At 34.5% G+C, this 13,052-nt stretch overlaps 1 protein-coding gene across 19 annotated transcripts in view; it reads right to left on the bottom strand.

Annotated features, from left to right (window-relative positions):
- LOC116163689 overlaps positions 1-13,052 on the bottom strand; it is a 39,187-nt gene that overhangs the window by 543 nt on the left and 25,592 nt on the right. For 10 of the 19 annotated variants that reach the window (XM_031477770.1, XM_031477773.1, XM_031477769.1 and 7 more), the window contains 6 exons: positions 4,322-4,431; positions 4,104-4,265; positions 3,728-4,052; positions 1,603-1,776; positions 1,219-1,547; positions 13-488 (listed from right to left, as the gene is read on the bottom strand). In XM_031477770.1, the coding sequence (XP_031333630.1) occupies positions 13-488; positions 1,219-1,547; positions 1,603-1,776; positions 3,728-4,052; positions 4,104-4,265; positions 4,322-4,431 (1,576 nt within the window). Of the gene's footprint in view, positions 1-12; positions 489-1,218; positions 1,548-1,602; positions 1,777-3,727; positions 4,053-4,103; positions 4,266-4,321; positions 4,432-4,554; positions 4,580-5,939; positions 6,010-13,052 lie in introns of those variants that run through there. The other 9 variants (XM_031477775.1, XM_031477767.1, XM_031477763.1 and 6 more) reach the window with 6 other exon arrangements.

The following is a 13,052-nucleotide window of genomic DNA, read 5'->3' as shown; positions in this document are numbered from 1 at the left end:
AAATTTATATACCTGCTCGTGTCCGTCGCATGTAGTTGGTAACGACTGTATGCACAAAATTAAATTAGGCCAACTCAAACCCATATAATGGGCGGCAAGTATCATTGTAGTTAATGACCTGGTGTCATTCGTTACTACAAATAATACTACTTTGCTACTCTCTATCGACTTGTTCCAATTCTCAAGCTTGAGGGATATTTCCTTGTTGAAGTACGTGCCATTTGTCGGATCTTTCTCATTGTCCGCATTCGTTTCTCTTATTGCCGGATTGTAATATGTTAATCCGTGTTTTTTTAAAAGAGGAATTGCGACTGTTTCGCGCCACGTAGCCTGCGGCGAACACGAGCCTCCCAAATAAACATCACTTACAAACCCTTTAAGAACGCGATCGTCTTGTAATCCATTACAAGTTTTATGATCCGTCATCATATCACAGTGAGTATTGTTGTTTGTTGAACATTGACGTTGCACCGGCTGACTTGCCCAATCTAAAAGAAAGTTGTGTACTTGATTCAATTTGTTAACGTCCGAGTACAATAAATAATTGCAAAACAAAAAAGACACTTCTGAAAACCAACACCACTAAATCATCGTGGGAACTTTTATACATACAATCATACAAATGTGCTTGGAAAAACAACAGAATTACGTCAATTTTCCGTTTGGGTCCTACTTCTGTGACGTAACACTTTACAGAATTGAATAGATCCTGCAAAATGGCATCCAATTCGTGACAATAGTGATATGAAATAAAGAAAGCTAAACTATTAAGATCCATGCAAGATCTAGATATGTAAATGAGATACAAGAGGAGAAACTTTTTACAGATGGCTGTGGTTATGAAAGAAGAAAATGAAGGCAATGGGAGGGGAGGTATTTAGCTTATTTTTGTTACACCTACCCAATGTAGAATTAAATGGGCTTTTCTTTGACAGCAAACCCATTTTTAGCTTCAAACTCCAATCTTGACACTTTTACGCCAAGAGTAGATACAGTTGTAGAAAACATACATTACAAATACTCAACAGTTATAGGAGATTATAGACGTACTGGGAGCTACCTAATACACAAAAATATTATCGGTAAAAAGGGCTAATAAGTGAAAATAAAAAAAGAACAGTGTGAAATGGATACAGACACATTCAACATCCTGAATATAAAGAACATAAATTAGCAAAACAAATATTGAAACAAAAGCGAAGATGTTATTTTCAGTACCTATAGCAGAATTTAGAGGTTGAATAACAAACAATCTAAGTAAATGTCTCGTCTTCAAAAGTGTACTTCTCCAATATAACAAATTAAGTATTCTACCATCAGTGATCGTGTTGCAACCGTCGCTACTAAACTCTGCCACCAAAGAACAGAATTCTTCGAATGAGATTTTCATTTTACTCGCCTCAATATTAGAACTGCTTAAATAGCTATACAATTCGGCAATTTGCAACGTCTTATTAGTTAATCGATAATACGCATCTAAAACATCATTTAAATGTAGCTTCCCCGTTGCATCGACATTGTACGAATCAAACACTTCTCTTAATTTCCTAAAATTCTGAACGTTGTATAAAAACAAAGTCACAATTAAAGGAAGCATCTTACCTTAATTTACTAGTAACCTGCTCTTCGGCCAAGTTATAAGAATACTTTAATATGCTTGTGGTCTTTTGTAGTGCCGATGTTAAATTCGAATGTACCTTTACACCTTGATTACGTAATAACGACAATAGCGTCATCTGACCGCTAACCAGATCATCATACTCCCTAGAAGTCAATCTTTAAAAACAATAGTGTAATTTGTGTTGCAAAAAAGATGATGGGCCACCTTGTAGCAAATTGAAACTCTTGTTACCATTAAAGTAACAAAAACACCAAGAAACCACTATATTTTAAAAAAAAAGTACATTAAAGAAATGAAAAAAAATTTACATTTTTCCAATCATTTGTTACGAATTTAATTAACAAACACGCAAACGGTGACAATGTCATATGTTTGTCTCAACAAATTTTATGTAACCAAAAAGGACCAATGGATATAAAAGATAAATGAATGGATAAAGGAAAGACTGCCTTGGAAACCCATTAGACTATTAAAAACTTTCTGGTAATTGGGTATTATCACATTTTTTAAAAAGTGCATCAAGTAAAAGTGTATGAATGTAATAATCACGTACACCACTTAAAAAAATAAAATTCAGCGCCATTAGCGGAAAAATGAATTTGAAGTTTGAATTTATTTTGATGGCGCGCAAACACACCGTGACGTCATAGCTCTCATGTCAGTAGACGTAGGGCTCGAAATTTTTCGTGATGATTGCTTTGGTTCGTTGTATACGTTGCATTTTGCTGTATTTAATAATAATAATAATAGAGGTTTATTAAATAGAATATAAAACAAAAAAGGAGAGCTTCCAAACTAAAATAATCACTAAAATACAATATTCTATTTAAAAGGGACAAGATATCGGCAAGCCGGTTTGCAATCTCGCCCTAAGAAGTCGAAAAAGTGTACATTTCAAATTCATGATCACTAGATGAACTACTCAACTCAACAATTATGTACTATTATACAGGGTGGTGACTTGCGTCACGCATCATAGGGATTTCAATGTAAAATTCATAACATGCAACTATTGGCTCCCCAAATTATTTTAGAGCAAAAATGTATTAAAGTTTTTTGTAGAAAAAAATCTTTACGTCAATAAACCGTATTAGTTTTCAATTTTTTACATAATAAAGACGGAAAATTGGAAAAATAAAACCCGCATCTTTTGCAATAATCTGCGATGCCATGGAATTTTCTAAAACAAAAAGATGTCCAGTTATCAATTAGCAGTAGTTCGAAATGGATTTTATGATTGACTTGGTTACTGCCTTGCAGTTAATGGTGACTTATTCGAACATTTATTGTAAATTGTTATATTAGGAAACCGTTTTTAGTCATTTGGTCTTTCTTTATGTTGAATTCGCTGTTCTAAATATAATACTTTTTGATAGAATTTGATTTGTTTTATAGCAGACATTCCATGGCATGACGGATATTGGCGTAGTTTTTGTATTATAAAATTCCATGGCATCACAGATTATTGAAAAAGATGCGGTTTTATTTTTCCAATTTTCTGTCTTCATTATGTAAAAAATTGGAAACTAACGCGGTTGATTGACGTAAAAAATTGTTGTCTATAAAAAACCTTAATACATTTTTGGTCTAAAATAATTTGGGGAGCCAATAATGGCATGTTATGAATTTTACATTGAAATCCCTATGATGCGCGACGCAAGTCACCACCCTGTATACAGGGGGTTCAAAAACTAACAGTAAAAACTGAATTGAAAATAATCGGTAAAATAGCTTTACCTTTAGTACTTTAACATTTCCTTCCCTGTTACATAATTTACTTTACCTCCCTTACCTAATTAATCTTCAACTCTGTACGCCCCATTTTTGAAATGTGATTCCTGCACAAAATTCTATTTTACTTCGAGTGATATTTACAGACTCAAAAACTCAGGTGACCTTGGCCCAATGAGAATTGCGCAATTAACGGGGTGTCTGAACAAAACCTAAATCTTCACAAGGCTCAGGAGTTTCTTCAACTTACAAGCCATTAGAAAAACTCGTAAGCTTTTAAAGATATTTAGTAATTTAATTTTGACCCAGTGAAAAAGACAAACCTGTATTGATACAAAATGGCCCAAAATTGTTGAAAGTAGTGATGATATTTACCTATAAGACAGTTCCTCACCCATTATGCTCTGTCCAAGTTGGTAAGGATGAGCAACAACCACAACACAACGATCCGATGCAACTAAATAAGCCACCTCAATCATGCCAGCTACGCTACGTGTTTGACTATCGAGCACAAACAATAATACAGAAGCAGACTGTTTCGCGTCGTGCTCTTCTGCGACTAACTCAGGTCCCCATATCGATTTTTGCGGATTGTAATACGTTATACCGTGTTTTTGAAGTTCAGGTATCGCCGTCTCGATTCGCCATGTTGTTGGATTACACGAACCGCCTAAGAACACTTCACAATTTCTTGCACAGTCTAAAACATGATCTCTTAGCCACAGCAGTTAAAGCGCCAAATTGTACCTACTTGCATTTGGAGACTTCTGAGGTGATCTTCTATGTGATTTTGGCCTTTGCATTTCTCTCGCAAACACACAAAATTCTCCAAAAGTTAAGAAGGAAGTTGTACCGTTTCGTCGTCCACATTGCCTTGCACATTGTAGCATTTCTGAAACTGACACCAAAAAAGCTTAAATTCACAACATCAAAGCCCGAATATCAAGAATTAATATAAACGGAACGTACCTTGAGATTTGGACGGATAAAGATGCATGTCATTGAAAAGAGTTTGGACCGAATCCCCAGGAATGTGAGACGTGTGCCCTAATCTGTCGCCAATGGTATTGTACACTTCCCTGTAACAAGCATAATTATGTCAGTTTTCTAATTTAATTTTGTGGTAAGTAATAAAGACTAATTTGCAAATTAAATTAAGGAAAATTGAAAATTAACGAAGAAAATTTACATAAAATTATAACCTATTTAACTGTTCAAATTTCTGCAGTGCACGTGTTTAATATCTTCACCCTTTGACAGATGGAGCTGCTTTGTGATTATATACACCATGTTTCAACATTATGGTAACCAATTAGAGAAAAATTATTACCCAGCCGCATTAGACAAAATTTAATTTGCAACTAATTTGACGATCTTCAACCTAATCTTACAATGGGCATATTTAGTCATATGTCAGATTGTAAATAATTAACCATTTTTGAAACCGCTAGAGTATTTTCGGACTTAATGGTAAATGGTATAGTATAGAGTTCGAATTGGTACCATCATAAGTTCCAACCTGCGTTGCGTTACAAAACCCGCTAAGCGTTATTGATAGATATTGGTAGATGGTTTATTCGTTAAAAATTAAATATTTGTGGAATCAGTTATACTTAACAGCAGATAGGTATACAATTAGTAGATATGATTATGGTAATAGAGTTATTTGTACAAACATATTAGCACGAAAATTCGGAAACTAAAACTACAACGGGCGCCAGAAAACAAAGTTTTAAATCGCGGGGTGAAAGTGACAAAAACACCTAAAAATAATCACATAATTCGTTAAGAATTTTACCAACCGTCGGACACTGAAGAGGTTGTATTAAATTTTGAATTTTATTGGTTGCTCTGCCAGTAGATAAAAATAATGATAACATGGTCTCGTCTCAACCATGGCCATATATGAGTACGTTGTGACTTGCCAAACAAACACGTTTGCCGCACATTAAAATCGCATGGTATTTTATATTTCTATCGGGTGCAGAATATTGGTTAATTGAAAAATCGAAAGGGTGCTGTCATTAATACATACGATCTTCTCGCGTTCGTTAATTCCTTCATCTTATAACAACAAAATTATAAACTTGTTGCTGCGTCTCAATGCGTTTGCCTCGGCGTTTGCTTTGCTTTTATATGGACATGTAAAGCTGAGCATTGTGAAAAAATTAAAATTGATTTCAAATTTGATTTTAAATATTCCAGTGCTGAGTGCTGACCAGAATAATATAAAATCTCATTATTTTTTCATCGCAGTGCTAAAAAGTGCAGTTGAATTTTGTTTCAAATACCAAAATAATGCCATCGAAATCAGAATCTTTTCGTATCCCAGTGAGGGGTGGAGTAGGAGTATAACCAATTTCGGTCCTAATTTAGGGTTTGGGGCGTGTAGCTCCGAAACGAACTGTTTTGGGTCCTTAGCTTATTAAATGTGTTCCTACCACCATTACATTTTTTAACATATTAATTCTTTCACCAAAACTTTTTTAATGTTTTATATTAAATGCTGTTGTATGATATGGGCGTCTATATTATGTGTCTATGATTCCCCACAATAGATTAAATGAACAGTTCTACAGTTACTTACATATCGAATAAAATAATACATAATTGAAAATATAAAGATAAAATAATCATTTGTCCTAGACACCGCACACTAACACAACGTTTGTAACTCACGAAATGACTGAATAAATTAATTATCACATGTCATCCTTTCTATGTATCTAAAGTTCAATAAAAACGGATGCGGTTTTGTTATCAAGGGGATTTTGCACTTAATATCGAAATACAAAAAAATTTTGATGTTAATCGATAACAATTAAATAAAAGTAACGAAGTTCATTTTTCGTAATGAAAAACGTTGAATCTAATAATACCCAACCCTTAATTGGTAACCGCATCAAAAATCTTTCAATCGGGCTTTCTAGTAAATATCGTTGTTTGCCTAGATACCTATGGCTTCTTCAGTATTAATTTGATTCGATAAGTGGGTTGTTTTCCTAAGGGAAAAGGTTTGTATATAAGAGAGAATCTTTTCTTACCTACCACTCAGAAGTGGTACGCCGTTCCTAACAAAAAGAAATACAGACACAGTAAAACGATGCAAAAACTCGTGGCGTTTCTTTTAATTATTTTGGTGATCAATTTATGTGCGGCTCAGCTCAATTTTTCAACGGGATGGGGAAAACGGACATCCAATGGTCCATCGAACTTGAATGATGGCAACTGCAAAACTCCAATCGACAGTCTAATGCTGATTTACAAACTAATCCAGGTAAGGCTATACTTATACGTTTTCCGTACGATTTTAATTCAATGTTTTCAGAACGAGGCCCAGAAGCTTCAAGAGTGCGAAAAATTTTCCAAGTAGAATTTTATTACCTACTCATGTTTGTGCCCTTTTTAGTACATGTAAATGTAACGTAACAAAATAAATAGGTATATTAATTTCTATTTTTTTTGTACTGTATTGGAATTAGTTTTGGTAAGTTTTATTTGATTCCAACAATTTTTTCGTTATTCAATGCGTATGTGATATGAAGATATTTTTCTGTAGGAAATTTTACTAGAAACTAAGACGATTAAAAATAAAACATTCTTTGGATTCAAGAGTAGAAATCGTTTTCAGCGTATTTCCACAAAAATTTAAAAAAATGCGCCGCCACTTTGTCCGTTCGTCCGTCCGTTTCTACGACTGCGTCACTATCAGGTCTTTATCTTAGCTACCTATTGTTTTTATTTTTTCGCCATTTGGTTGGTTGTAGTGTAGAGACGTGTATAAGGGACGAATATCTGCTAATTTTTATGAAATCTTAAGGGAAAGTCTGTAAAAGCAAATTGCAATCACGTATATCAACAAACAAATTGCGTCGATACTCAGTAAATAACTTCCTTATTTGCAGACCATTTTTTTCTGAAATGAATTCTTATAAAAGCGAGTAAGATTGTTGAACGGTTTCTTCTCGCGCAGACACAAAACCATATTTTGCCCCCCCCCCCCCTGCTAGTTTCCGCTATCCAAATTACCGGCATAGTTACCCTTACCCGTGTCGCTCTATAGAATAAAAATAATTTTATACTTGAATGTTTTATTTTCTCATCGATCGAAAGGCTGTCGTTTAGTATTAGGCTGTCAATTAAATGCCATGGTGGTATGGTTCAGGGGTAGTAATTCCTGGAGCCGGCGTTAGTTCTTGAGACGGTAGCGAGTGCCGCTGATATGTATTATCATACGGATAATCGAGTGCATACGTCGAGGACCATTTGAGCTCATAGGTTAGGGAATGTTCTCAGCGTTTTGTCAACAGGCTTGCTAAACTTGCTCCTCTTGCAGGCATCAACAAAGATTAATATTTCTTATCCTTTTTAGTTTTTACTTAGATATAGTATGTTGTGTTTGCTATAGCTTCGAAACCTTGCACTTGTGAGTATCGTCTTTCCACCAGGATCAATTTATAAATTATTAGGATCAATAAGCTCCAACCATGCTGTACCTACATACACTTTGACTCAGACCATTGTATTTAACTAACCTTTTAAATGCAATGCTCAGGCTCATTTTGTCTTCAAGGTTTACTTAACAGTAGCTTCGTCACGTATTATTAATTAATTATTGACGCAGCCTTAAAATATCCTTTTACCAAATTAATTTCCAGAAGCCAGAAGTAATTTCAACTTCCCTTCAAGAATCATACACCTAGTATAAAATAACAAGGGCAACATTTGAATTGTCTTGACGGTGATGTCACGATGTGAAAATAATTCTAAATAAAAATAAAACAAATTACATTATTTATAGCTCCACTGTAATTCTTTCGAGTTGTTTTCGACAGTACAGCTTTTAAATTTTAATGTTAAAAGTTCAAAATTCTTCCGTTTATTAAATTAGGTACCTACGTGCCGCGTACGGCCTTTGAATTGAGTACCGCACACACTTTTGAACCTAAGTGCAAAATGGTTTTTTGAGTCGAACTAACGATGTTGCTTTGTGATGCTCGGCTTCTCAGATGAAAAGAGGATTTTATTTATCCATCAGGATCTAGGACTGTTTTGGTAGGTAATGCAACGTCATCACCCATTTTATAGATGGTGTAATAAAAAAAATGGAATTTATACAGACGTTGTACGTACGGTGCTTCTTCTATGCAAATATTTACAAGATGGTCTTGCGGAAAGACCCTGATCAAGTGTAACGACTTCGAGTTTCAAGATCAACGGATTCCCTTGTAGAAAATACTTAAAATTGTCATGGTCAGGGAAGGAGAGTGATGATGTCACATCTACTTTTATACACAATATAAATGTTGTCTGTGTATGGTAGGTACACTAGTCAAGTTCGATGTTTAGGCATTGTTTTTGTTTTAGTATCGCCATTGAATAATAAATCTATTCAATGGTATCGCGGACTACGACCTCCTTATCCGAAATGATCCGTGGCAAAACAAGAAAAAGATGACGGAAAAATGAGATCATTTTTAATAACAAAATTTGTTCACGGGATTACACGCATATAGCTTTTACATACGCCTACCAGTACCACGTCCACTTATCCTTTTGTGTTTTAGAATGGTTTTAGCAATTAGGCAAAGGTAGCGCGCTTGTAATTAAAACGAAAATTCAAGACGATTTGATCTCAGCTCAGAATATTCCCCCAGTTAATTCGCCCATATAAAAAAAGGCGCCCAAAAGAGAATTTGCAACCATTTATATATTTTTAAATTAAGATCATTAATGACATTTCTCCACCAGAGCCCCGCATGCGAGCTGTAAATACATTAAGGGGTGCAACCCTAACGTATAATTATTGTATTCAAAACCGTACCCGTTCGGGTCAGATAACACCCAGTTAGCCCCCCCCCCCAACCCCCCCAATCCACAATATCCCCCACATTGTTTGGCATATTTAGCGGCCCAGTGCGATGGCAACAAAGTAGTGGTGAAACACCCCTGATAGTGCCTACCAGGGACGCATCCTTGAGACCTACAACCACTAAAAACTCGTGCTCATCCGAGGCGTTCGAGATATATAGCCTCGGCTGATCCGTTCTCTCTTCCCCAGCGCGACAATTCATTCTACATGCAGCCCATCCGTCATCCATGATCCAGTGTCTTTAAAACAAGAAATAAGAATAATTTTTTTCCCAGTCTTCCGATTGTTTGCATTTCCTTCGCTTCGGATCTTTCCTTAGTTTCTTTAGATTTTTAAATAATTATTGTTATTCTTGTGTTTCTTTAATTTTTGAATATTACTGTTGTCTTCGGATCCGTCGTTTCCGCTTCCTCTCCTTCTCGATTTCGCTTAGATTATTACTATTCTTCTTTAGACCTTTATTTGCAAAATGTTCGGACAATTTTTTTTAAAAAGTGTATAGCAACTGAATACCGATTGTTTAAAGATTAGATGCTTTGCACCGATTATTGCTTTAATCCCTTTTATTTTTTACTTTACTTTATTATATATTTATTTACTTTATTATATACAGTGTGTCCCAGATCGGGTGGGATTGCATGGGTAACTTTCTTATTATTAAGGATAGAGAATTGGTTAAATGAGCAATGTTTTGCAGTTTTAGATGCTTATTTAAAATTTCCTTTTGGAAATTCAAAATGTCGCATAGGTTCGACGTAAATTCAAAAAAACTAAAATTGGTCATTTCCTTGAACGTCTTATATCATCGAAAGTATAAGAGATATAAAAAAAAATTTTATATAAAAGTTACTGTCTTTGATACGTTTAATTTAGAATTGATGTCAAAAAAAAATTCAAGATGGCTACTTTTGAGGAACATTTACCAACTTCCTAAAGTTAAATAGGCGCCATATGGGATTTTTAGATTACTTGATAGATTTTTTAATTCTCGTTTCAACGAGCCATCATAACATAAGATTGAAAATAAGATACCAGTTATATCAACGGTTTTTATATTTTAATTAAGTAGGCTGTGATGAATTAAAAAAAACAAAACAAAATCTATTCGAGGCAACAAAACAATGAAAATAATTACATCAGATGTTTAAAAAAATCAGGGACGCACTCATGAGAGGGGGGGGGTTTGGGCATTACAACTCCCTCCAAAATTTTATATAAGCATTAGGTTTAGAAAAATTTGATTTTTATAACATCACTTATTGACTTATTATCCAAACTTACATACCTACAAATGGTGGTATAACTACAAACTACTTATCCCCTCGAAAAAAGTCATGCCATTATCCAGTTAAAGACATTTCAAGACACTTCGCTTTATTTTACACAATGTATTACCATTGATGCATTGTCCCAGGTCACATTTTGTAGGTGATTTATCCGCAAGAATATCAAAACTAACAGTTTTACCAGTCCGAGTATATGGACAGATAAATCTTATTTTTCTAACTGTGAAGTGTTCAAATCGACATTATGAACACTACTCGTCACAGGAACTACATGTTGTAGTTTCACGCCGAAATCAAGTAATATTTTTTTAAATTAATGTATTTTATGGCATAATGGGAAGTAATTGCACCGGTAATCTTCGATGGATCTTTAACTGCTCACCATTATTTACAAATTCTCCAATAAACTTCCTTAAAGGATTTTTCTCGACAACGTATGTTCCGAAGGAAGGGTTAGTTTATGCTACCTACCAACAAACTGGCTGCTCAGGTCACAATTCACGAATTATGTACAGTACATTAAATTATAAAAGTAAGTACTTAATTAAAAAATAAAAGTAAAGTGGAAGTAGCTACCACTACAATAATAATAATAATCATCAATGGCAACACGTTGCCTAAACTAAACTGTCTTGAAGTGTGTTTCACTAATAATGGCCAGTATTTTAAACATCTGGTGTAATTATTTTCATTGTTTTGTTGCCTCGAATAGATTTTGTTTTGTTTTTTTTTATTCGTCACAGACTACTTGATTAAAATACAAAAACCGTTAATATAACTGGTATCTTATTTTCAATCTTATGTTATAATAGCTCGTTGAAAAGAGAATTTAAAAATCTATCAAGTAATCTAAAAATCCTATATGGCGCCCATTTAACTTTAGGAAGTTGGTAAATGTTCCTCAAAAGTGGCCATCTTGAATTTTTTTTGACATCAATTCTAAATTATGCGTATCAAAGACAGTCACTTTTATATTAAACTTTTTTTTATATCTCTTATACTTTCGATGATATAAGACATTCAAGGAAATGACCAATTTTAGTTTTTTTGAATTTACGTCGAACCTATGCGACATTTTGAATTTCCATAAGGAAATTTTAAATAAGCATCCAAAACTGCAAAACATTGCCCATTTAACCAATTCTCTATCTTTAATAATAACAAAGTTACCCATGCAATCCCACCCGATTTGGGACACACTGTATATATACTACTATTTATGGAAAAAGTAAACCCACAGTTTTCTAGACATTACCCCAAAAAGTGAAATCATATTTTTTGTAAATAAAGTCTGTATCTTGGCGGGCGGTAAATCAACAATTTGAGTGTAGCAAGTGGCGCCGCTGCGCAGTGTCGCCGGGAACTAACAAGAACCAAAACAGGAGTTGACAAAACAAGAATATCACCTTGTCTCTTGCAACTACACTACAATCATCTACACACTATAATGTAAAAAAGTTGCGCTTAGGTAAAGAAAACTCAAGTTCATTTTAAATATCTAAGTAAATGAAGATTTGTCTTAATTAGTAAAAAAAAATGCCCAGTAGATACAGTTATGGCTGGTGTTGGTACTTGGTAGGAAGTATTGCAGTCACAACGACTTTACTCCTAGAATTGAAAGTTACAACAATAGAAAAAGCATCAAGCAGTCCCTGAACTTTAATACTTACTGTTAGCATACTAATACCAAATTCGTGACTACCACACATTAATTACATCATTTGCAATCGGCTTTCAATTCAGTTGATCAAAAAAAGTTCCTTTAAAACTACCGGACAAAATTAATCCATTGGCACATTTCCCCTATTATAGCTACATATTTATTTATCAAGTGTAGCAAAGTTTAATTTCCGATGCACTTGGGCACTCAATGAGAATTAGATCCTGATATATTTTCCGAAATGGGTCGTGACTGTTATGACTATAAATTCATTACCTACCTACATCACAGTTAGGTATACACAAACAACAGATTGTTACCCTTATGCATTTCATAGCTAACACAAATAATACACTATTTAGGTATACAGTAACAGTAGGTATAGAGAAAGTGGCGACAATAGAAGCCCAGCCGCCATGTTGCATCGAAAATTTAAATTAGAAGTAGGCAACGTCATGTATAAAAATAAGTTTCGAAAGGATCTCAATTTAATACAATGCCTACAAACTTTTCAGTAGTCTAAACCAACAGACAATGATGGACGCAACAGTGGTTACTGTTATATACTGATTAATTTGCACCTACCTCTTGTCGCGTACATCCACGTGACTTCTGTCGTCGTGACTGTCTTTCCGGTTCCGGTGTACGAGACCCGTGCAACGTTGTCACGTTTACCTTATATTACATCCCCCCTTTTATGGCTTAAAGTTCAAAGTCTTTAGAATAGTTTATCAGGCAAGTTCGGTTTCACTTAAACAACTGATTTAGAATTGTCAACTTAATACTATAGTCTTGTCTTTATAACTACGGGTTTATGGTATTCGGGCACTTCTGAGGCCATAAGCGGCTCTGTTGGTGTTATTCTGTGTTCGATACACTTCT

The sequence above is a fragment of the Photinus pyralis genome, unplaced genomic scaffold (assembly GCF_008802855.1).
Source record: "Photinus pyralis isolate 1611_PpyrPB1 unplaced genomic scaffold, Ppyr1.3 Ppyr1.4_LG2, whole genome shotgun sequence".
Lineage (NCBI taxonomy): Eukaryota > Metazoa > Arthropoda > Insecta > Coleoptera > Lampyridae > Photinus > Photinus pyralis.
Note: the sequence above shows the minus strand (reverse complement) of the source record. Positions and strands in the feature narration are given on the sequence as shown.